At 52.9% G+C, this 25,381-nt stretch overlaps 1 protein-coding gene across 2 annotated transcripts in view; it reads left to right on the top strand.

Annotated features, from left to right (window-relative positions):
- PUDP (pseudouridine 5'-phosphatase) overlaps window positions 1-25,381 on the top strand; it is a 74,190-nt gene that overhangs the window by 14,205 nt on the left and 34,604 nt on the right. Inside the window, exon 2 of one of the 2 annotated variants that reach the window (XM_077754706.1) lies at window positions 17,563-17,781. In XM_077754706.1, the coding sequence (XP_077610832.1) occupies window positions 17,563-17,781 (219 nt within the window). The remainder of the gene's footprint in view (window positions 1-17,562; window positions 17,782-25,381) is intronic. The other variant, XM_077754707.1, reaches the window with a different exon arrangement.

Here is a 25,381-nt window from a genome sequence, read left to right as displayed (position 1 = left end):
AAAAAGATGTTCTAGCGTTCGTACTGAGCATAGTTTCAGCAAAGTCTATGAAGGTTGCCGGAGAAAGTTTTGAGTTGGTCGTTGCATAATGAGCTGACAAACAAAGATTCAGGTATAAAAAAAAGTATTACGTGTTTAAGTATTTCCAAGCCTTACTTGGTAGATCTCATTCTTGGGTTGTATGCCACCTTCAAGGTAGATCATAATGATGGAGAAGGGACATACATACCCTACTGTGACCTGACTCTCTCACTGGTATCAGTGTGAGCTGGGGAGAAGTCTTTTTGGACAGGGTGGTTTTGTTTTCCGCGGGCTGCACGGTAAGGGGGCATTACACACTGTGAAGGCTAGACATCCTGAATTCGCGAGTGGGTGATCAGAGCTGAGACGTGCTGCATCTGTGTGTTTCTGACTCACCCAAGCGCGGAGGCGCGACCACGTCCCTGAGTCGTACACCCTGGCGCTCCGTGGTGCGCAGGGGTGGTGATGGCCGCAGGCAGAAGCTGCAGCAGGGAGCAGGTGCCTCTTGCTGTGGGAGCCCTCATTCCGGGCGCGGGGCAGATCCATGTGCCGTCCCGTAGCACATGCGTCCGTACAGGGAAAGCGGGCGCTCATCTCCATCCGCACATTCTGGGGTTCCCCTCCGAGCAATCCATGTGGGGAACGAGAGAGGATCGGGTGTAGGAGAGGGAGCGGCCGTCAGTATCTGGGACTAGGGGAAAAGCTGATTGGAAAAGACTTTTTCCTGTATGCGATCTGCTAAAAGTGTGCTTTTACAAAGACACCAGGGGTGCATGAATGGTTCAGGGGATTAATAAGTGTCCGAATCTTGACTTCAGCTTAGGTCACGATCTCACGGTTTGTGAGTCAGAGCTCTCATTAGGCTCTGTGCTCACAGCATGGAGCCAGCGTGGGATTCTCTTGCTGTCTCCCTCTCTGTCTGCCCTCTCCTATGCTGCTGAGCTCCCTCTGTCTCAAAATAAATAAATAAACATTGAAGAAAAAAAGGAAAAAAGAGAGAGAACAATATATGCGTATAAAGCTTGTCGATGTTACTCAGCATCCTTCTGGACCCTTTCCTCTCCGTTATATGTATCAGCTTCTTTTTTTTTTTTTAATTTTTTTAGTAATTTCATTTATTTTTGAGACAGAGAGAGACAGAGCATGATCTGCGGAGGGACAGAGACAGAGGGAGACACAGAATCCGAAGCAGGCTCCAGGCTCTGAGCTGTCAGAGCAGAGCCCAGTGCAGGGCTCAAACTCAACAAACCGTGAGATCATGACCTGAGTGGAAGTCGGATGCTTAGCCGACTGAGCCACCCAGGCGCCCCTACCTGTATCAGCTTCTTGTACGAATGAATGTAAAAACGTTTTAATTTGCGGGATTGACGACTGGCGCTCCTTTGGTCGGCCCCACCTAATGATGGTGTAGCTTTCCTGAATTTACGAACGCAGACACAGGCTCTTTGCCCGCCTCACTGCGTCCCACGGCCGTGGGGTCACCCTCACACAGCGCAGCAGAGAGCAGTGGGGCACTTCCCACAGTCGTGATGGCAGCCTGGACGCTCCCGGCCCAGCCCCGTCCCCACTCCCAGCCACACAGGCCCACCTGCCTCTGGGCGCTCCGTCTGAGGAGCCTGTCCATTCAGTGGGTGCGCGAGCCGTCAGCCCTGGACGCCGCGGGCCCTCGCCCTGCCCTTCAGTCATCTCCCAGCCCACCTTCCGCATCACTACAGGCGTCCTGGGGGCCGCTCTGGTCCAGGACGATGTGGCCGTGCCGCGTCGACCCCCAGGCTCGTTGGCAGGAGCCGCCCCATCATTGGTACAGGGTCTCCAGTGCCCGGGGAAGCCTGGCTCAGGTCAGGCACTCGGGAAGCCTGGGCCGGCGAGGGCCCCTTCAGGGCTGCTGCGGTCTGTTCCCTCACTTGTGTTTTCACACGCGTCGTCTGCAGCGCCTGCTGGGAACAGCGCCTTATGGCTGCACTTCCCGACTTCACCTCTGCACGGGCAGCGTGTGTTGAGCACACCCTCTCTTCTGGCCAGTTTCTGTCTAATGTTTCGTCCTCAAACAGCCTGAGGCCACAGGGAACATTCTCCCAGCTGCACCGTTGACGGGACTAAACCTTCAACAGGCTGTTTCCTTTGACCAGGCGACAGCTGTAGGGAGTGGGAGACCCAGCGTGCAAACGCAGGTCCCTCCGGGCCCCCAGGCGTGGCTGATCCCGGCACACACACCCCTCCTCTGCGGGCACGGCTGCTGGCAGCTTCCAGTCTGCTTACCCCAAGGCTCCGGTGCTCCCAGCCGCCGCTGTGCACACTGCACCAGCCGCGGCTGGTGACACAGTGTCCCCGTGCCCATCTTGCCGTCCTCCCTGCCTGCACCTCACGGCAGAGTGGGCTCCTGTAGTCGGGCAGGCCGGCCCTCGTCTCTGGATGCCCCCAGCCTGCGCGGGCCTCAGATTTCCCGCAGCAAAGGCAGAGCTTCCCGTCCCTGCAGGACTCACACGCCCGTGGCCTCCGCGCCCAAACGTGCTGACTTCGCTCCAGGCGTTAACAGAAATCTGTGGGAGAATCCACCCCGGGGGGGGGGGGGGCCCTTGGCTGACCTCTCTGGGCTCTGGAAATACCTCCACTTCCTTCCCCCAGCTAGACAACTCCAGATGCAGGGAGTCGGCTCCAGCTTCTCGATGCATTGCTCCAACAAGAGAGAGTGCAGCAGGGCAGATGCGAACCCCGGAGCCTGGGTTTGCAAAAGGGGGATGTACGGGGTTAGGAAGGGGACGCGACTTCGCAGCCCGCATGAGTACTGGCTGCTGCAGGCGTCCGCTGTTCGAGGACACGCAGGTGTGCCTGGCGCCCAGGCCTGAGGAGGGGAGGCCGTCCGTGACCCGTTGTCTGCATCCTGTATGGCCGGGACGCTGTACCCTGGCCTCAGTCTGCACACCTGAGAGCTGGGTATGGCATGCTCCTCATCCATTCTCAGTGCCACACCCCCTGTGGGAAATGCCAGCCATTGTTGCCCCCGTCTTACTCATTATCGTGGTAGCCACACGTTCTGTGTCGTGTCATGACCATGAATGCCGAGGACACTTCAGCCCCGAGGTTCTAAGCCGTGTACAGGCATCACCCTCGTGCATGGGGCTCATGGAAACCGAAGTTGCCTGGGCCTGGGCGCTCGGGCTCAGCAGGTCTGGGTGGATCTGGGAATTTGCATTTCCTGTGAGCGCCCAGGCAGTGCTGCTGCGGTGTGGGTGGGCGTCCTGGCGAGCCGGTGCCGGCGTCCGGGTCCTGGAGCTGACGCGGGACCGGGGAATGTGCGGAGGCCGCCTGCGAGAATGGGAACTCACGGGATTGCACGCAGGAAGGCTGTGTGTCGGTGCTGCGTCGGCTTACCTGGAATACGTCGTGGGCACTCGCAGTCTCCGTTTCTTTGTCTTATTTACTTGATTCCAATTCCCTTACACATGTGCTTGTCTTTTTTTTTTTAATTTTTTAAATGTTTTTATTTATTTCTGAGAGATAGAGAGAGACAGAGTAAGCAGGGCAGGGTCAGAGAGAGAGGGAGATACAGAATCAGAAGCAGGCTCCAGGCTCTGAGCTGTCAGCACAGAGCCCAATGCGGGGCTCGAACCCACGAGCTGTGAGATCATGACCTGAGCCGAAGTCGGACGCTTAACCGACTGAGCCACCGAAGCACCCCCACATGTGCTTGTCTCGATAGTCCACGGGCCTCGTGGTGTTGATGGATCAGTACGGTTCCGTCAGGACTCACAGGCGAATCCACACCTTGCAGAGTGAGTCCAAGGCTGTGATTGGGAGATTTGTGACGTGAAAAGCACTTCATCACAACTACACCGGTTCGCAGTTGTTTCCGTTTTCCCCCCTTTTAGGAAATACTTGTCTCTAAACCTGCACTTTCTCAGGGCTCAGTACATACCATCCTCTCTGCCTTTTGCCTCTCTGTCTCCGACCTTCACCACGTTGTTCTGTTTCTCGGGACCCAGTGTGTATGTCTGTCTGCTGCGTCTGGTACCAGAGCCAGCCCTTACCAGCACCCAGCCTTCCCCATGACCGAGGGCAAGAAACAGAGCAGGGCCAGCTGCAAGATGCTCAGGAACCACAAGACAATGACCAAGAGGAGGTCTGGATGCGGGAAATAAATTACCCTATTCCTCTGTGTTTTACCCTTCTTCACAAAGCGGGGGGGTGGGGTACTGTCTCCTGTGGTTTCCCTGAAAAGCACGGTGTGATCATCACACAGGTGGAAGGCTGCTTGGCTGCACTCCCTGGCTACCTGGGGACCCCTGTACTTGACCTGGCAGGTGCCTAGGGCACCGGGGATTTCTGTAGGGAAAGCGTATTTTAGGCCTGGAATCCTGAGAAAGTGTGTTTCTTCCTAGTCCGAGGTACGAGGCACCACTGCCAAGTCTTTCATCCTTGCAGACCCTCCAGACCGGAAGAGCTCTGTCCCTTTTGTGTGAGCCTGCCTGTGCTTGCAGGACTTAACCGTACAGTCTGCATCCACGCGCAAATTCCTCTGCAACGGCACAGAAATGACAGTTGAGGAAGGAAAGTCAGGTCCCGAGAAAGTTCCGTCACATTGGCCTTCAGGGGTAGTTTACAGTGTCCACTTAGATCATGGTTGTTGTTTTTTTTAAGTTTATTAATTTATTTGGAGAGATAGAAACAGCATGAGCAGTAGAGGGGCTGAGAGAGAGAGATAGAGAGCTCCAAGCAGGGTCCATGGCCAGAGCGGAGCCTGATGCAGGGCTGAATGCCTCGAACCCTGAGATCATGACCTGAGCCTAGATTAAGGGTTGACACTGAACCGACCGAGCCACCCAGGCGCCCCGGTTGGATCCGTTTCAGCGTGTGACGACCTGTCTGACATCTTTCATCGAGTGTAATTGACCTGGAACTCGTTCGTGTTATTGTGGGTGCCCGCGGGTCGTGTTTTCCTTTCCACTGCTGTGCTTGGGCCACCGTTTCGGAGGCCAGACAACGGGTAAAGCGGAGGCGTTCACAGGCTCTGCTCCTTCTGGGCTCCAGAGCAGAATCCATCTTCTTGCCTTTCCTCCTGGCCCCCTGGCCCTTCCTCACTCCCAGCTTCTGCTTCTGAGGTTCTGGGGACCAGGCTGTGGACATCTGGGGACTGCTGCTCCGTCTACTGCAGCTTTTTAGTCTCATCGTTGAGTTGCAAAGTTCGGTTCCTTGGGCAAGAAAAGTCGTCAAGTTCGGTTCCTAGTTGCAGGTCCTGTGTGTGTATGTGCGTATGTTGTAAAGATCGTTGCCTTTTGTTTTCTTACCAGTGTCTCTGAATTTTCATGAAAACCCCTTTACCTGAGTATCCCTCATGCATCTTGCATTTTGTGTTCTCTGTAGGGAAACCTCATGTAACCCGAGATTCCAAACATAGCCTTGTGTGTTTTCCTCCACAAGTTCTATAGTTTCGGCTTTACGTTTAGATCTATGATCCTGTGTACCCATGTCCATCCACCCCCACCCCCATTGTATACCTGTACTCCATACGTAGATGGATGATCCAGCAACATTTTCTGAACAAGTTCGTGTTTTCCATGGCTTTTAGAAATGGAGTATAAATTACCAGGGGTGGAAAAGAATCCTTTGCGCAATCCGCATACTCGCCAAGTAGAAGAATCAATGATGCCGGTGATTCATGCCAAATGCTAATCAAAGGTTTGTACTTTACAGCGGATCACACAAATGATCATAACTGGCCTTTATTTTAAGCAATCACATTCAGCATTACTCCTTTACGGTTCAAAACTGATCGCTTACAGCCACGGGAAGCGATACATCAAATACTTTTAAGTACTTTTCTCTAAGCCCACCAGAGCAAGAAGCCTCCGATTTGAAGCAAATATTACTGCGACTCATAATTTCATGCTTGTTAATTATTCATTTCCGTCTTTTACATCCCGAAACACAAGGAAACACTCCCTTTTACACGCAGGCTCATTTGTAAAGCTTAACTAGCTGCTGCAGACAGGGTGCAAGCCCCTTCCGTGTGTGGAGAGCACGCCGGGCCTTGCCGGACGCAGGCGAGGGGGTCCCAGTGCTCGGGGGCCTGCCTGGGGAGCACATCTCCGGCCTTCCTTCCTGCTGCATTCCCGTCTCCCTTCCTCCTGGGCTCTGGTTCCCTTCTGCCCACACTGCTGGGAGTCCCAGCCCTGACACTCCCTCCCCGTCTGCCCAGCCTCCGCTCGCTGCTCTCAGACCACCTTTGTTGGCCACCCCGGTCGTTGGCATTAGCAGAGGGCGACGTTTCAGTAGGTCTCGAAAAGTACTCGGATTTGTACACAGGTATCTTCTCCTTTTTGCACAATTTACCTTTGCGGGTGTTTGACTGCTCCTTTGGTTTTTGAACAAGCATCGATGAGCTGTTTGGTTCTGATCACAGGTTTATTTCACTTACAACAGGGACTGTTTTGGTGTTTTCTGAGGGCTTATCACATAGTAGGTGCCCAGTAAATATTTGCTTAATCAAATCGATCGCATTTTAAGCATTATGTCCTTTCTGTAGTACCGAGATCGATGTCTGGTTCTTAAGGTTGTTCGCGTATGATTCTGTTCAATGTTGCATGTCGTATTTACTTTTATAATATAGGATGTTTCCAATTTATAAATATTTGGTCCAGAAGGACCTCTGTGCTCAGTCAGTTGAAACTTTGGCTTAATTTTAATTTGGGGGAAAAATCAATTTTACATTGCTTTGGGTTCTCCCGTATATCATTACAGTTGTGGTTTGTTTTTTGTTTTTTTTTTCCTACAGTATCCAAAGCATAAATGAAATAATTGGTGGAGGTCAGCCAGGAGCAACGAGCAAATAATATTTTTGAATCACATGTAATTAAGCAAAACAAACCAACACTACAGTTAAATATCAAACAAGGTGGTTTTATATTTTGTTGTGGTTTGTAATCTGCTGTTCTTCAGTGGAAAGAGATTCAGTAAAGATTTCCAGGAATCCTGAAAGAAAATCATTTCTGTTTGTGATTTTCCACTGCACTAGATTTTTTTTTTTAAGTTTACTTATTAATTTTGAAAGAGAGAGAATTTGGGAGGGGTGGAGAGAGAGTGAGAATCCCAAGCAGGTTCAGTACGATCCGTGCAGAGCCCGATGTGGGGCTGGAACTCATGAAATGAGAGATCATGACCTGAGCGAGACCCAGAGTTGGACACTTAACCGATCGAGTCACCTAGGTGCCACCCACTGCACCAGATTTTTACAGTTTTTTTTTTCCTTTGGACTTTTAGGCTCCTTCCCTTGTGAGCTGTGTACATCTCTGTTTTCTGTTCAGGCCCGTCCTGTGCCGGAGCGTCTCCCACAAACCCCCGGCCCCACGGTGCACGGCAGGGTCCGGGCCCATGTGTGAGGAGCTTGTTGCCAGGCCTGTGGCACACAGCACAGGGCCAGACCCCGATCCGTGTGTGCGCGTGCAGCAGCTCGTTACACCGCGAGAGTGTTTGTGGACTGTCGTGGTCCCTCTGAGTGGCGCCTCACCCTCGTACCGTGTGGCTGCAGGGGCACATTTCAGTCCCAAGGGCCGCGACTTTAGCAGCGCTCAAGGAGTTCGTGTGTGGACAGGTGCGCTAGGGAGTGAGGGGACGGCGCTAGGGAGTGAGGGGACGGTACGGGGCAGTGCGCGGCCCCCCCGCCTGCCCAGGACCGTGATAAAGATGGCTTGTGCATTGCTGGGTGGCCAGGGCGAAATGTGGGGGCAGGCTGGCAGCAGCCACCAAGGGCCCGTGGTCTCTGCGTTTTGAGTGGCTCAGTGACAGTTTCCTTGAACGGGACTTGGATGACTGGGGCAAGCCGGCAAGGTGCCCACCCCTCGCAGCTCGCCGGGTGGCTTTCCAGGTGGGCTGGGCGGCTCCTTCAGGTGGAGCATCTGCCCCCTGGGGGTTGCCCGCTCGTCCGTCTCCACGTTGGGTGATGGCCCGGGAGCAGACGACAGCGGCCTTTGGCACGCGGAGCAGGAATGAAGTAGGCGGGTGGCTGCCAGCTTACACACCGCACAGCGGTGCTAAGTGTGCCCGGGACGCATGTGGCAGCTCAGCCCCGGCCCTCAGCGTCCCCACGGCGGTCCTGGAGCCAGAGCCCGCCCTCCGTCACAGTCGCAGGTCCTCACTGGCTCCGCCCTCACTGCCTGTCCCCCTTCAGCGCAGGGCCAGCCTCCAGAGGCCAGATGGGCCCCCAACCCAGGCACGCGGGACGCTCTGCTTCCGTGTAGACCCCCCGCCTTGCCACCTCCCCCCACGGCCCCCGTCTGCCTGCTCGGAGTGAGTGGCCCCCACGCGCTCTCATCCCCAGGCCCGCATTGGCCTACGCACCCCCCTTCGTCAGCAGGACGTTGAAGCTCCAGGGGCGGCGCAATCCGTCCCTTGCCAGGTCTGTGAGCTGTGTCCCTGCTTCCTTGGTGCCTCCAAGAACAGCGCCTCCTGCTACGCCCAGGGTGGCCGGTGCTCCCAGCACACGCTCCTCCAGCCCCTGCGAGGCCGTGGCTCCCGTGGGCCGTCGCTCGCCACGGCGGCCCGTCCGGCTGAAGGGCTGAGTGGGACCAACGTGCATCAGCAGGAGCTGCCTGGGAGCCGTCTCCCCCTGCGAGAGCGCGGGCTCCGTGCCCTGTGCCGGCAGCAGCAAGAGCAGCCGTCAGCCCAGTCACCGTACAGCGCAGCTCTGGCCTTGGGGTCATGGGCAGGACCAAGCAAGCTCCGCTCGCTGCCTTAAGAATCCAGAGAAGCCCAAGGCAACCGAGACAGCCGATCTAGGCTGTCTGACGGCTCAGCCCCGTCCCTGTGAATCAGTGCTCCGGGCCCCGGGCATTTGAGAGCTCCGTGGCCCAGAGCGCTGCTCCTGAGCCCGCAGTCCGCGTGGGGATCAGGACGCGTCCCGTGCGGTGGGGACCTTCATGGGGCCGCGGACGCCTTCACGTGGGGGAACCGGACCCCCACCGAACGCATGCGGGTCACAGAGGTGAGGCTGAGCGTAGCCCTTCTCCAGACCAGGCCGCCAGCGGCAACTGTGACCTGCTGTGTGCTGGTCCGAGGGCTACACGTTGTTTTCTGGGTTTCCCGGGAGGAGGAAAATGAGCCAAGTAACTCCTTTCAGTAGAGTAGGTCCCGCTAAGCCGCCTATATTTTTATTCCTCAAAAGAAATGGTAGCTTCTTAGATGTCTTTTCAAGGGAGGTACGCCCTCGCCCTGTGAAACTGCTGCGCACAGTCCCCTGGCCGTCCCCGAGCTCCTCTGGTGGCGCCCAATTAACTGCGATTAACCGGCAACTCTAATTAGTTGGACTCATCTGCTGCCGTTAATGTCAGAAAGGATGGGGCATATTCATCCTTTCTTATTTAAAAACTGATTTCACTAAAAACATACTAACATAGATCTCATTTGTGGTCAGAGGAAGGAAATAGGAAAGGAAAAGTTTAAGTAGTAATGGAACACAGTGGAGAGAACATGCAGACATTGGGATTAAGGTCGTTGCTGAATTTTCCCCCTTCATTTCTACTAATCTATATATGTCGTTATGAAATCAACCTTTTCTTAAGGATGAGCCATTTTAAAGTTTTTTTTTTAATGTTTGTTTATTTTTGAGAGAGACAAAGTGTGACTGTGGGAGGGGCAGAGAGAGAGAGAGGGAGACACAGAATCCACAGCAGCTCCAGGCTCCAAGCTGTCAGCACAGATCCCACCCCAGAAGCTTGAACTCAAGAACCGTGAGATCATGACCTGAGCCGGAGTGGGACGCTTAACCGACTGAGCCACCCAGGCTCCTCAGAGGTGACCCATTTTTAAAATCACTGGCTTTATAAAGCACAGGGCTTCAGTAAAAACATTAGTCAGTCAGTGGATTTCAACTTTGGCGCATAGGCGAGTGCCCCAGGGTGCCGTTAAAGCTCACACTGCAGGGCCCAGCCCAGTCTCCGGCTCCCCAGATGTGCGGGCAGCAAGCACCTATGAGAACAACTCAGAAACAGGACACACGCCTCCACTTGATGTCATGGTGTTGTGTGCTGGGTGTTTATCGTTAAAGCCGAGCCGCCATTACAGTGTGTCGTGCGTGCCCAGTGCCGCCTTCAGAAACCCTGCACAAACCTTGCTGCCTTCTTCAGTGAGGCTCTGCCTCTGCTCCAGCCTCACCTTCCCGTCCGCCAGGTGGGGGCAGTTTGACTCACTGAGGATGGGCTCTTGCATCTGAAAACTATCCCCATCTCCGGGGAACCCACCTGTCTGCCGCACAGATCACTGCCCTTTGATCAGTCCCTGCCCCCTTTTGTAATGGGCAATCATACAAGTATGACTATTTTGGAGAAACATTAAGTTTGGGGGGAAAAGCATTAAATTGCTTTGTTGTAGTGTTCAGGGTATGCAAGGTGTATTTGCTCGCAGGCAGTGTCCTGCGGGTCAGAGTCCCTTTTCCAGAACTCGTGGGGCCAGTTGTATTCCGGGTTTTAAGTTATCAGTGTTAAAAAGCATTACCATGCACACGTTCCCCGAGCTATACACTGTCAGTAGGGCGGTGTTGGCGCAGTACCCGTAAGCAAAGCCATAGGTATTTCTGTAGAGAGGTGTGTAATATTCAGCCTGTGATAAACAGTAAACAGCACCCCCACCCCTCATGCCAATGCAGGTCGCATTTTGCTGCTAAATGAACACTTTTCGGATTGCAGAAGTCTGTGGATGAAGCAGTTGAGAATGAGGGGTGATGTCTGTGTGCCCGACCGGGCAGGTGGTTAACAAGGGTTTGTGAAGCTGCTTCCATACGCCTGCGGGAAGGTGGAATCTTTCTGTGAACCACTCCAAGTAGTTAGTGGTTCAGTGTGTTTTGTTACTAAGTAAAATATTTCTCAGGAGGTGCTGTGACTTCTCAGAGGAAATAGCTCTTGGTGTACAAGAAAGATCTTGAGGTGTCTGAACCCAGACACAGGTGCCAGGCAGGTGTCCCCCTCCCCCCAGAGCCCAGCAGGGACTGTTCTGCTTCACTGATACAACCACACAAAGGGGTGTAGCGGCCCCTCTGCCATCCCCATTCTACAGGTCGGTAACCCAAGGCCCAGCGGGGGGCTGAGCACCTGCTGGCAGATTTCAGTGCTTTGTCAAGTGCAGGGCCGGGTCTCAAGCCCAGGGGCCTGGCCTCAGAGCGCCTGCAGCCGCCCACAGCTGGAGCCTTGTCACACCCAGCCCCGCAGGCCGGCACTGCAGGGCACCCCCGCTCCCCGGGGAAGAAACCACCAGTCAGGAAGGCTAAGACACCCGTCCCACCACCAGCAGCTAACGTGTGACCGAGCTGCGACCTTACCGTTCAGCTTTCAGATTGCTGACGCCTGCAGATTTCCCGATGCCTCGTCCCAGGTCTGCTGTGGAAAGGACAGCGGGCGGTGCAAGCCCTGGTTCTAGAACCGGAATTAGGTGCTTGTGTGCCGGCTGGGGTGCGGCACGGGGAGGCCCCTGACCCCGTACGTCTTCCTGGGGTGAGACGCAAACCATCCCTGCCCTCTGAGAGTCAGTAAGCATGGAAACATGTTCTCAGTGATGGAAAGATGGCACTGACCACGGTCCCGACGTCCCAGATGGCCGCGCGGGCCCCCAGGTCCCCATGCTGGCCTCGCTGCACGCGCAGGTGCAGACATACACGCCTTCTGCGGCAGCTCCGTGAGTGTAGTAGGGGCCTGTCCCTGGGAGGGTGGCCTGCTGCCACCACAACACTGCCTTCTGGCCACCGTGCCCAGCTCTGTCGGGTCGTCATCTCCTGTCCGGAGCCCCTCTGTCCCTGCTGACCTGATGGCCTCCCCTGTAGCCGCCGCCCGGTGCTGGTACCCGGGCTCGGGCTCCCAGCTCCCTCTTCCAGCAAACAGGGCGGTTTGTGGCACTTTGTAACACACCTAAGTTGGGTAGCAACTTCTGCGGCTGTAACATGTACAGTGTTCTCCGGAAGGTAACAAATACACAGACGGACTTGAACATCTTGGCTCCCGCTCCCTTGTGCACAGCGGAGCCCACGCACCTGATCCCTGGGCCTGCTGCTGCTTGCGCTCCTTGTAGAGATTTTTTTTTTTTCCTTTCAAAACGTTGCCCCTTTAATTAGAAGCACGGTGTCATGGGCCGGCACAGTCATCCTCAGATCTGAGGACTCTCATTACTTGTTTAGAGCCTCACGTATTCAATGGGAATTTGAGATGGTTTTATCTAAATGCTGAAGAAGAGTGGTCTGCACAGCCTCCTGCAGATAGGTAACGCCGCAGCTCAACGTCTTGTAAATTAAAAGCTCTGACACGAGGCTTTCAGTAAACAGCGTTTAAATAAAGCATTTGCGAAGGCCACCGCTTCGCTTCTGTTCGGGATTCGTATTTCCTCCACGCTCTTTCTCCGTCGTCACCACTTGCTTTACCCCGAGTCCTCGAACGGGACCTGCATCTTTCTGTCCCGCCTCTGCTCCTTCTTCTTCCCTGCCCATCCTTACGTTTGAATTTTTTTAATGTGTATTTATTTTTGAGACACAGCATGAGCAGGGGAGGGGCAGAGAGAGAGGGAGACAGAGAATCCGAAGCAGCTCCAGGCTCTGAGCTGTTTGCACAGAGCCCGATGTGGGGCTCCAGCCCATGAACCATGAGATCATGACGTGAGCCGAAGTGGGATGGTTAACTGACCGAGCCCCCCAGGCGCCTCACAGTCTAGTGATGTAGACCCGAGACTAGTTTTTTGCTCACTCGGTATCTGCACTTGCCAGTTGTTCAGACTTCTCTGAAGTACTAGAAAAAGAATGTCCAAGAACATACTGCCTGTCCTTCCTTCTCCTTCCAGTAGGGACCTTCCTGACACCCCCTCATGAGGGGTCATTGCTTACAGGCCACCCTGCACCAGCCAGAGGGTGTGGAGAAGGCCTTTGTGGTGGCGTGGAGGAGAAGGAAGCAGCCCTCCCTCGCCTACGCATGTGAGTGTCGGGAAAACCCTCGAAACCCCCCGAGCCAGCAAAGAGGTCGTGTGAACGCAGCGTGCTCAGCGCATGACCCAGGAACACTTTTCTTAAAGCCTCACCGTTTTCCGTGCCAACAAAACCACAGCACAGGGAAGGAGGCGGGAGTCGTGTGTGAGCAGTTTCAGGTACCTGCACGCCCAGGGAGCCTGAGGTCTGTCTCGTGAATGTTCTCCGGCGCCGGGGAAAACCCAGCCAGTGGCGTAAAACCAAGGATCTCAGATAGTTGGGAGTGCTGAAGTGGCCGATGAGTGCGCCTGTCCCGGTGCCCTGGGCGGTGCCCGGTGCACGTGCGCCTGTCCCCGGTACCCTGGGCGGTGCCCGGTGCGTGCGCGCCTGTCCCCGGTACCCTGGGCGGTGCCCGGTGCGTGCGCCTGTCCCGGTGCCCTGGGCGGTGCCCGGTGCGTGCGCGCCTGTCCCCGGTACCCTGGGCGGTGCCCAGTGAACGCGCGCCTGTCCCGGTACCCTGGGCGGTGCCCGGTGCGTGCGCCTGTCCCGGTGCCCTGGGCGGTGCCCGGTGCGTGCGCGCCTGTCCCGGTGCCCTGGGCGGTGCCCGGTGCGTGCGCGCCTGTCCCCGGTACCCTGGGCGGTGCCCAGTGAACGCGCGCCTGTCCCGGTACCCTGGGCGGTGCCCGGTGCGTGCGCCTGTCCCGGTGCCCTGGGCGGTGCCCGGTGCGTGCGCGCCTGTCCCGGTGCCCTGGGCGGTGCCCGGTGCGTGCGCGCCTGTCCCCGGTACCCTGGGCGGTGCCCAGTGAACGCGCGCCTGTCCCGGTACCCTGGGCGGTGCCCGGTGCGTGCGCCTGTCCCGGTGCCCTGGGCGGTGCCCGGTGCGTGCGCGCCTGTCCCGGTGCCCTGGGCGGTGCCCGGTGCGTGCGCGCCTGTCCCCGGTACCCTGGGCGGTGCCCAGTGAACGCGCGCCTGTCCCGGTACCCTGGGCGGTGCCCGGTGCGTGCGCCTGTCCCGGTGCCCTGGGCGGTGCCCGGTGCGTGCGCGCCTGTCCCCGGTGCCCTGGGCGGTGCCCGGTGCGTGCGCGCCTGTCCCCGGTGCCCTGGGCGGTGCCCGGTGCGTGCGCGCCTGTCCCCGGTGCCCTGGGCGGTGCCCGGTGCGTGCGCGCCTGTCCCCGGTGCCCTGGGCGGTGCCCGGTGCGTGCGCGCCTGTCCCGGTGTCCTGGGCGGTGCCCGGTGCGTGCGCTTGTCCCCAGTGTCCGATGGGTGTACGCCTGTTCCTGGTACCCTGCTTGGGGTGGGGGTGCTGCCTCGACAAAAAGAAGGAAGAAAATGTTCGTTCTGCTGCTAATTGCTCAGCGTGGGGCTGAGGGCCCAAGGCCGGTTCAGGGGTCGCAGGTCACAGCGAGGCCCTAGCCCAGCACAGTCGGGGGCAGTGGGAGGAGAATCGGGATTGTCAGCGGACATGGGGGTCGTGTTCAGGGCAGTTTTCCCTGGAAACCGAGGGAAGAGCCAGGGTCACAGGGAGCATCTGATGCTAACACCGTGTTCACAGGGGAGGTCGGCAAGGGCGCCTGCCAGGTCCAGGTCCAACCAGGAAGATCCATGGTCGGGGATGCATGAATGGGGCTGTAGCGGGTGCCCAGAGCCCATGGTCGGGGACGCGTGGATGGGGATGCCTGAATGGGGACGTCCCCACGTGCACTGAGGCCCTGGACAGGGACGCGTGAATGGGGACGTCCTCAAAGCTGCTGGCCAGAGAACTGTTTTGTAATCTATGAAGCAGGCCTGTGAGTGCAAAGCCAAGGAAGCCTTAGGGGACAGCCGTGGCCCCGCCTCGCCAACCATCTGGCCCAGAGGCCCCTTAAGGTGCAGAAGGTAGAGCCATCAATATGGGAGGCTTTCACCTGCAAGAGAACTGCCCTTTGTCTTGGGGTCTTGGACTTGCCAGAAAGCTGGTGGGCGTGCCCTCCCACCCAGGCATTCTCTCACCTTCCGTGAGCAAGATGCAGATCGGGGTGGAAACTGCCCTGACTGTGTCAGGTGTGAGCGTTCCTTCCCGGACGTGTTTGACAACAGTCAGGCAGCTCTAGGAATGCGTAGAGCTGGCTGTGTGCGTGTAAGTATAGGTGATCTTATGTGCGTGAGTGTACGTCCATCTAGATGCGTTTACTACAGGCTCCAGGCTCTGAGCCATCAGCACAGAGCACGACACGGGGCTCGAACCCACGAACCATGAGACCGTGACCTGAGCTGAAGTTGGACGCTTAACCGACTGAGCCACCCAGGCGCCCCCAGTATCACTAGTATTAACAGTGTGTAGTATTCAGTGTATAAGGACGTAGTGTAAATAAGTATAAATATAGCAAGTACCACTTACCATGCTGTGTCTAATTTACTATATACTAAATATTAGTGGTAATACTATAATTATTACCAGTTAAACACTTCGATGCTTGTTAACCTGAAAAGGCCCGAGGATGCTAACTCAGTTGTCTGACGCTTTACTGGTTAAAACTCTCCCGGGTTCCAATTCCCGGGCAGAGCTTCCACCATTACATGCTCCAGCCTCGTGAAATAATAATGAGACATGTATGCAGTGGTCTCTGCTCCCAGGTGCGGGCACGGAGCTTCTAAAACTCTCGAAATGTCCTAACTGATAAGAACACTTGAGGATCTTTGGTCTTTAATTTTTTTTTTTTTATGTGTATTTATTTTTGACAGACAGCATGAGCAGGGGAGGGACTGAGAGAGAGGGAGACACAGAATCTAAAGCAGCTCCAGGCTCCAAGCTGTCAGCACAGAGCCCGACGCGGGGCTTGAACCCATGAACCGTGAGATCATGACCTGAGCCGAAGTCAGACCCTTAAGCGACTGAGCCACCCAGGCGCCCCTCTCCTCCTCCCCCTCCTCCTCCCTTCCTTTGCCTCCTCCTCTATGTTTTTTTTTTTTATTTTGATGGCCAGAAAGTTTGTTTTTTTTTTCTTTAAAGTATTCGTTATATATGTCACGTCTTCACCGATTTATGTACTGATGGCCACTCAGGCTGCTTTCGTACCCTGACTATTGTAAATAATGCTGCAGTGAAGACGGGGTGCAGATGTCTTTTTGAATTAGCGTTTTTGTATTCTTCGGATTAATACCCACAGGTGGCATTGCTGGACTGTGTAGACATTCTGTGGTTTTTCAGGAACTTCTACACTGTTTTCCATAGTGGCTGCACCAGTTTGCGTTCCTGCCCACGGCACACGAGGGTTTCCTTTTCTCCGCTTCCTCGCCAACGCTTGTTAACATTTTTGGTGACGGCCGGTCTGACTGGTGCGTACTGATGTCTGCTTGCACTTTGGGACTGAGCCGTTCCCTGTGAGGGCTGACTCTGTACGCTGCTGGCATGGAGTTGAAGGGCAGCATCCTGGCTGGTGTCACGGACCTGTGTGCCGTGGGAAGGATCCCCTGCACACTCAGCACGGCGCCGTGAGGTGCACGGTGAGCGCAGAGGACCCACACAGGCCCGCCCAGGCTGCTCTGTCGTCACGCAGGGGCTTCTCAGCAGTGCCGTGGCCAGGCGCCCTGGCAGTGAGGACAGGCGCGGGGACTGTGCAAGTGTCCCCGAGCGGCAGAGGGCCATTCCACAGACCCTCACGGGCTGCTCTTTGGAGGCACCTTCTTCTTCTTTTGTTTTCTTAGTTTATTGTCAAGTTGGTTTCCATTCAACACCCAGTGTTCATCCCCACAAGTGCCCTCCTCCATGCCCGTCTCCCCCCTCCCCGCCCACACCCATCAGCCCTCAGTTTGTTCTCAGCATTCGAGTCTCTCATGGCTTGCCTCCCTCTCTCTCCCTCCTATCTCCCCCCTTCTTCTCGCCCATGGTCCTCCATTAAGTTCCTCCTAATCCCCCTATATGTGCAAACATGTGATATTTGTCCTTCTCTGCCTGACTTACTTCGCTCAGCATAACACCCTCAAGGTCCATCCATGTTGCTACACGTGGCCAGATTTCATTCTTTCTCACTGCCATGGAGTATTCCATCGTGTAGATAAACCACATCTTCTTTCTCCATTCGTCCATTGATGGACACTTAGGCTCTTTCCATGTTTTGGCTATTGTTGCGAGTGCTGCTATGAACACTGGGGTCCATGTGCCCCTATGCATCAGCACTCCTGTGTCCCTTGGGTAAATTCCTAGCAGTGCTATTGCTGGGTCCTAGGGGAGTTCTGTTGTTAATTTTTTGAGGAATCTCCACAGTTTTCCAGAGGGGCTGCACCAGCTTACATTCCCACCAACAGTGTAGGAGGGTGGGAGGCACCTTCTGTCCCAGGTGACGGTGTCATGTGACGGCTCACGGGCGTCCCCACCCCGTGTGCATATTTTGGCTCCAGTACGCACATAGTTGTGTCCCACACGTTTTAACCTGAAGAAGGGCTTCGTTCCGTTCCCAAGTCTCCCCCGCCCAGATCACAGCTGCAGGAGCAAACGGCCGGTGCTCCGGACGGACCACCAGTGGGGTGTCCCCCATTTCCGTGCTGCTCCAGGCCTGGGATGCACGGGGCACCCTCCGTGCCCCTCTCATGGGCGCTCCCCACGCCCTGAGCACCGCCGTCTCTTTGTTCCTGCAGATACCGAGCGGCTGTATTCTGTGGTGTTCCAGGAAATCTGTGACCGCTACGGAAAGAACTATAGCTGGGACGTCAAGTCCCTCGTCATGGGGAAGAAGGCCTTAGAGGCGGCGCAGATCATCATCGACGTGCTGCACCTCCCAGTGAGCAAGGAGGAGCTGGTGGAAGAGAGCCAGACCAAGCTGAAAGAAGTCTTCCCCACGGCCGCGCTGATGCCAGGTACCGCACCCTCACGGTCACGGGGTCATACGTGTGCGCGTCGCCGGTGTTGTGCTTCAGGGCCGGCGGCCTGTGCAGCCTGGCTTACTGAGCTCCTCTGTCTCCCTGCCTTCCCAGAACCACCTCTTCTCACCTGAGGCTCCCGGCTGCTCCACACACAGGTTGCTCCACCCTATGCTGTGATTCCAACTTGTCTTTTTGAGGGCTTTTTAAAATAACATACATCCCCCTCCAGAGGTCCAAAACCATGTGAACAGCATTTCTTTATTTCTTTTTTTTTAACATTTATTTTTGAGGGAGAAAGAGACACAGAGTGCAGGCAGGGGAGGGGCAGAGAGAGGGAGACACAGAGCCCGAGGCAGGCTCCACGCTCCGAGCTGTCAGCACAGAGCCCGATGTGGGGCTCGAACCCACAAACCGTGAGATCATGACCTGACGCAAAAGTGTGACACTCAACCCACTGAGCCACCAGGGCGCCTGAGTTTCGATATTATCTGAAGATTATATTCGAGACAGAATTGCTTCAAAGTTTAATGAGTGGCTTTGCCTTTTCCTGTTCAAAAGCAGGTAGAGCGTTGTTTCGGTGAATAATTAAACTTCAGCAGATTGATGATAAACAACCAGTTAAATCTTGCCAAAGAAGCCTAATTTTTTTTTTTTTAAGTTAAAGGCATAATTCATTTTCAGCATGTCTGTTTGTGTGCCCTTTGCCCCTTTCTTTGCTTGTTTTTCTTTGAAAGCAAAGATGACTTTTCTCCCTTGGGGCTTGTTAACTAAAGATCGATCAGAACTGAATTGCCTGCTATTTCTTGCGAAAAGTGAGGAGGTCAGGAATGTTCTAGATAACAGGGCTGAAAGACTCTTAAAAATGGAGTGCCATTTTAAGAATCTTCCAGAAAAAAAGATGAGCACTTCGTCTTTGGAAGACTTGATATGAGAGGAGAAAACAAAAGTAATTGTAATTACAACAGTAATTTTGGATTTAAATTTGTATTGATGAAATGTGTTGTTCTATTTTTAAATATTGATACATATACCCAAAAGTGCAAATTGACTATTTCCAGAACTAGAGAATGAATATTCGATAGAGGCCATGCTAATCCCACTGACGTGTCACATAGTAACCACGTGGGCTGTGTTTGGCCGACACACATATCTGACCCTCAGGCGTGGGTACAAGGTCTGTCATACCCACCATCTGGACCTGTGCCCACTGACTTACCCTGACGAGCCTCAATCATGGAAACCCATCCAGACGGTGAATTCGTATTCCTCCTGGTAAGAGACTCACAGGACAAAACTCACCGTCTCGTCCATCTGTTAATTGTCCAGTTGGGGGTGGTAAGTAGGTTCACGCTGTTGGGCCCGGGTCCCCACCAGCCACCTCTAAAACTTCTTCACCTTGCGAAACAGATTCTGCATCCCCATGAACCACTAAATGCCCACCAACCCCTGGGTTCTATTAGTAGTCACTGTAAGAACCGGAGGGATAAGCTGCGTTAGTTCACATGCTTTTGGGTGTTTCTGGGTCTTCCATGGGGAAATGCCTGCTTAGGCTTGTCCCGCTTTTAAAATACGGTTAATTTTTGGTGGTTGTTAAGCTGTACAAGTTCTCTCTGTTTCTGGATAAAACCTTTATCAGATGCATGGTTTGCAAATACTTGTGTTTCCTATTTCATAGGTTGCTCTTTTCCCCATCTTGATTGTGTCCTTTGGGCAGATTAAAAAAAAAAAAATTATGTTTATTTTTGAGAGAGAGAGAGACACTATGAGCAGAGGGTCAGAGAGAGAGGGAGACCCAGAGTCTGAAACAGGCTCCAGGCTCTGAGCTGTCAGCACAGAGCCCTACGCAGGACTTGAACCCATGAACAGTCAGATCACGATCTGAGCGGAAGTCGACGCTTAACCGACTGAGCCACCCAGGCACCCCTGATGTGCAGAATGTTTTAAGATAGATGCAGGCCCACTTTGCTCTGTTTGCTCTCATTGCCTGTGTAATTTTGGTGTCCTATCTAAGACATTATAATATCCAGTTTCGTAAAGGTTTTCCACGTTTTCTTCTATGAATTTTCTGCTTTAGGTCTTTAATTAATTTTGAGTGGATCTTTGCATGTGGGATAGGGTCTCACTTCATTCTTTTGCATTTAGATGTCCCGTATTCCCAGTTTTGTGGGAGTTTGTTGAAGAGACTGCCTTTTCTTCCCTAACGAATGGTCTCAGCATCTTGTTGAAGATCATTCAGTCATATGTTTGAGGATTTCTTTCTGTGATTTCTGTTCTATTCCATGAGTCAGCACACCAGTACCATGTTCCTTCAGATGCTATAACTTTGTTTTCAAATGGAGAAATGTAAGACCTCCAACTTTTACTTTTCTTTTCAATTTTTTTTGAATTTTTATTTTTTTTTTAACATTTATTTTTTGTTGAGAGAGAGACAGAGTGTGATCATGGGAGGGAGGGGCAGAGAGACAGGAAGATAGAGAATCCAAAGCAGGCTCCAGGCTCTGTGCTGTCAGCACAGAGCTTGACACAGCCCACAAACGATGAAATCATGACCTGAGCTGAAGCTGGACGCTTAACCAACTGAGCCACCCAGGCGCCCCTTCCTTTTCAATATTTTTATGGCTATTAGGAGTCCTTGAAAGTCTATGTAAATTTTAGAATGGATTTCTGTATTTTATGCAAAAAATGTCAGTAGGATTTTGGTATTGATTGCTCAGAATCTGTATATTGCTCTGGGTAGTGTAGACATTTTAACGAATCCAATTTTCCACTTCATGAACATGGGATGTCATTCCTGTTATTTGTGTCTTTTAATTTTTTTTCAGCAGTGATTTGTAGTTTCAGTGTACAAGTCTCTTGCTGTCTTAAAAACTGTATTCTTTTTCTATGTACTATAAAGGCAATTGTTTGAACTTTCTTTTCAGATCATTCACAGTTACTGTATAGAAATGCAACTGCCTTTTGCATGTTGACTTTTGTTTCCTGCCATGTTGCTGAATTTATTAGTTCTAACAGTTTTTGTGTGTTTGGAATCTTTTGGGTTTTTTTACAAAGACAAGATCATGGCATTTGTGAACAGAGATCGCTTTCCTTTTTCCTTTACAATTTGGATGCCTCTTGTTTCTTTTTCTTGCCTAATTGCTCCGGTTAGGACTTGAGTACTGTGCATAGGAGTGACAAGAGAAAGTGTCATCATCTGGTCCTGATCTCGGAGGAAGAGCTTCCAACCTTTTTCTATTAAGTATGATGTTAGCTGTGAGCTTTTCGTAGAAGGCCTTTTTTATGTTGAGGTAGTTTTAGTGTGCCTAGTTTTCCTTCTCCAATCTCAGTGTTTATCGGATGAAAAGGTATTGACTTTTGCCAAATGGTTTTTCCATATCAATTGACATTGTCCTTCATTTTTTTAAAAAAATATTTTTATTTATTTCTAGGAGAGAGACAGACAGACAGAGTGAGCAGGGGAGGGTCAGAGAGAGAGGGAGATACAGACTCTGAAACAGGCTCCAGGCTCTGAGCTGGCAGTCAGCACAGAGCCCAACGCGGGGCTCGAACCCACGAATCGTGAGATCATGACCTAAGCGAAAGTCGGACGCTTAACCGACTAAGCCACCCAGGCACCCCTGTCCTTCATTTTGATAATATGGTATATGACACTGATTTTTGTGTGTTGGACCATCCTTGTATTCCAGGAATAAGCCCCACCTGGTCATAGTGTATAATCCTTTTAATATGCTCTTGAAATCGGTTTGCTAGGATTTTGTTGAGTATTTCTTCATCAGTATTCACCACAGATATCGATATGTAATTTTCTTGTAGTGTTTCTTTCTGTTTTCCTAGGAGGGTAAGGTTGGTCACATAGAATGAGCGTATGTACCCTCCTCTTCACAGTTTTGGAAGAGTCTGAGGACTATTGGCGTTAATTTCTACTTAATTGTTTGGTAGCCTTCACCAGTAGGGTTCATTTCTTTGTTAGGAGGCTTCTGATTCCCGAACCAATATCCTTACCATTTTAGATCTGATCTGGCTTTCTCTTTCTTGATTTGACCTTGATAGGACGTATGTTTCTAGCAACTTAACCATTTTTCTAGGTTATGCAGTTTGTTGCCATACACTTTATATTCTCCTAAAACCTTTTCCCCCCTCTCCCTGTGGCACTGGATTTAACGTCTCCTGTTTTATTTCTGATTTTAGTTGTTTGAACCTTCTCTTGTTTTTTGTTAGTTAATCTAGCTAAAGATTTGTCTGTACAGTTAATATTTGACGTAGATTATCTTTCAGCATTTTACACACCAAGCACCTGTCATGTATTAAGCACACAAATACCTTTTTTCTTCCTTATCCACCCAAACCTTTTAAGGGCTTTTCCTTCTTGCTTTTTTTTGTCCTGTATTTTAAGGTACACTTGTGATGCGTTCCACTATAGTGTCCAGGAGATAGGACATCTTCAGCAGCTGGCGTGGTCGTTTGCCAGAATGCTAAGAGCTCTAGGTTATGAACTGTGTTTGGCCATCCAGTCAATACTGTGTTCCCGTGTGGCTTTTCTAGTTACCAGCTGTAACTTATGTAAGGTGTCAGTCATAGATGATCACAGAAGATCACCGAATCCAGGAATTTGTACCTTACAGGTGAGGCCGGAGTACTTCCTCAGTGATAGCTTAGTCCTACAGAACTTCCCTGGATGACTCCTTCCCCCACCACCTTTCCACCTCTTGTACCCAGAGGGTTACATAAAGGGCCTATCTCTTGCATTCTGTGAGTCTTCCTTCTCCAACAGAGGATCTTTTGTGTATTCTTCCCTGACCTTTAGCCTCTCCGATGAGAGTACGTATTGATATCAGTGATGCCAGCGTGTGCCTTTGTAAACACGGGGCCATTTCCACCCAACACCCAGACTGAGAGGCGAGCTAAGCATGAGCACACTCCCAACAATAAGGGAAAGGCCAGGACAACAGCAGGAAGAGAAACCTCACAGCGTCCTGACCTGCTGGGTCACAGCAGGGACTACAGTCCACATGCCGCCATCACAGTCTGACGGGCTTAGGGTGCAACACCACAGTTAAAAATCATACTGATCCGAAGGGGAAGAAAACCAGGAAGAAAGACGTGTGGCCGACTGCAGGAACACAGGAAAGGCTCTCTGCAAACCTGCTGATCTGGAAACACGTATCTCTGTAGCGCTTCTGTTCCGCAATACCCCAGTCACAAAAATAATAATAAGGTAGGGCAGGTTTTCTACCCTAAGGGACATACGTGCTTCACCCCCATCACCGCTACCTTCTGCATCCCACAGGTCTCCTCTTTACCTGAGCCAGAGCTGGAATGCACTAGAAATAGGATTCCCTGGAGCCGTGGGGACAGTGAGTGTATTCAGAAAAGAGGCCACCATCGTTTTCTAGAGCCCGGCGCTCATTCTGTCCCCTCACTGCTCTGTTCCCATTATTGCACTGTGCCTGGTCACATAGCCCTGGACGACATTTATCTCTTCTCGTTCCGAAGGTGCTTTCTGCTAGGGTGTTTTTGGTCGCGGAAGTCACCTTGAGCTTCTTAGAGAAGAAGGCTGCGCGTCGCGAGGGTGTATTATTAATTCACCAGCGTTCATTTTTTCATGCTTTCAAGGTGAGAGCTGCCGCCCACACAGGTATTTAGCAAGTTAAATTGGAGGAACGGATGGCAGGTTGCCAGGAGAAGCAGCCTGTGGTTGTGATGCGCGGGTGCGTCTCCCTGGGCCCCGAGCAAAGGGGACAGAGCCCAAGTATGATGCAGGGCCTGCCTTCCTGGGCGGGCCCGTCACCAGGGGCTCTGGCTGATTATAGTCCAAGAGCACATCCCTGCTTGGACCCATCACCGGGAGGCAGGTCCTGATTATGCTCAAGGGGCACCTCTTCCCATGGATCCATCTGGAGGGATGGTAACTCCTTTTATAATCCAGGGACACACCTTCACCTGGGCCCATCGCCTGGTGCAGTAGCTGACTGTAATCCTAGGGCACATCTTGGCTTGGACCAACCCACAGAGAACATGTATCTTGATTATGATTCAAGGGCACATCTTCTGGGCAGTAGTAGCTTCTTTATATAATCCAAGGGTACATATTCTCCTTGGCCATCTCCTATGATGTAGGGCTGTGTCCTTGCCTGGGTCTATCACCAGGGTAAGCAGCCCCTGATTGTGATGCAGGGCTGTGTCCTTGCTTGGGTCCATCACCAGGGTGAGCAGCCCCTGATTGTGATGCAGGGCTGTGTCCTTGCCTGGGTCCATCACCAGGGTGAGCAGCCCCTGATTGTGATGCAGGGCTGTGTCCTTGCCTGGGTCCATCACCAAGGTGAGCAGCCCCTGATTGTGATGCAGGGCTGTGTCCTTGCCTGGGTCCATCACCAGGGTGAGCAGCCCCTGATTGTGATGCAGGGCTGTGTCCTTGCCTGGGCCCACCCCGCTACCTAGAGGATGTGGCCGAATCTTGAGGCCTGAACACAGAGGCAGAAGGGACCTGAATCTTTCTTGCATCAGCAGACTCCAATTTGTCATTTTAAAGGAAATCTCTCCCTGTGAAGAGTTGGGCCATGAATGTTCCCAGCAGGAAATACTTTTGAGCGTTAAGTTTTGTAGGCATTTTCTACATGACTTAATTGGGAAGTGTAAGCCAGCGGTTAGTCAGGGGCTTAATTATTTTATGAAAATAGAGCTCCTTTAAATTGTAAAAATTTTAGGGGAAAAAGGTAAGTACATGGTTCATGTCTTATATGTTTTTTTGTGGCATTAGTAGGTCTGGTGTCAAAAGTCGAAATAGATGTTGCGTTACAGAAGAGAAATCCTTCACTTGGTAGGTAGGAAAACCTTTTAAAAGTGTTCCTCATGGGGGCGCCTGGGTGGCTTAGTCGGTTAAGCGTCCGACTTTCGCTTAGGTCATGATCTCGCGGTTCGTGGGTTCGAGCCCCGCGTCGGGCTCTGTGCTGACTGCCAGCTCAGAGCCTGGAGCCTGTTTCAGTCTGTGTCTCCCTCTCTCTCTGACCCTCCCCTGCTCACACTGTCTCTCTCTCTCTTTCTCTCCTAGAAATAAATAAAACATTAAAAAAAATAAAAAAATAAATAAAAAAAAATAAAAATGTTCCTCATGAAACACGTTGCTCACTTACGTTCTGTTTTCAGCAAATTCCTTCATGCATGGACTCCTGTAGTTCCATGAAATGTTTTGGCACAATTTAGCAAGCGTAACCTGGTGGATAAGGCTAACACAGAGCAGGCACCTTTTATGGTACGAAATCTTCCAGAAGGTCTCTGTGTTGTCCTGTGCTTTTACCAGCTTGCGCTTGGCCTCTGGGCCAGTCGAGAGGAGTATGACAAGCCGTGTGCACGCACTGTGGTCAGCCCCGCACTGCCCCCTCGCTCACGGCTGCCTCCACGGGCCGGTCCCCCAGTCCTCTGGGCCTTCTGTCCGCACTGCAGCGAGCCGATGGTGTTAGATCTCTTTCCTCCTTGCTCCGTAGGAGCCAGCTAGAAGCCTGGTGCACAGGCCCGGTGGCAGTGCTGTGGTGCCCGGGCTCCCTCCAGGGAGAGGCGGCTGAGGGAGCTGGGAGCCAGCAGGGGTGTCCTCAGAGGT

This window comes from Crocuta crocuta, unplaced genomic scaffold, assembly GCF_008692635.1.
Source record: "Crocuta crocuta isolate KB4526 unplaced genomic scaffold, BGI_CrCroc_1.0 scaffold221, whole genome shotgun sequence".
NCBI lineage: Eukaryota > Metazoa > Chordata > Mammalia > Carnivora > Hyaenidae > Crocuta > Crocuta crocuta.
The sequence above is the reverse complement of the archived record's forward strand: the minus strand, read 5'-3'. Positions and strand labels throughout refer to the sequence as shown.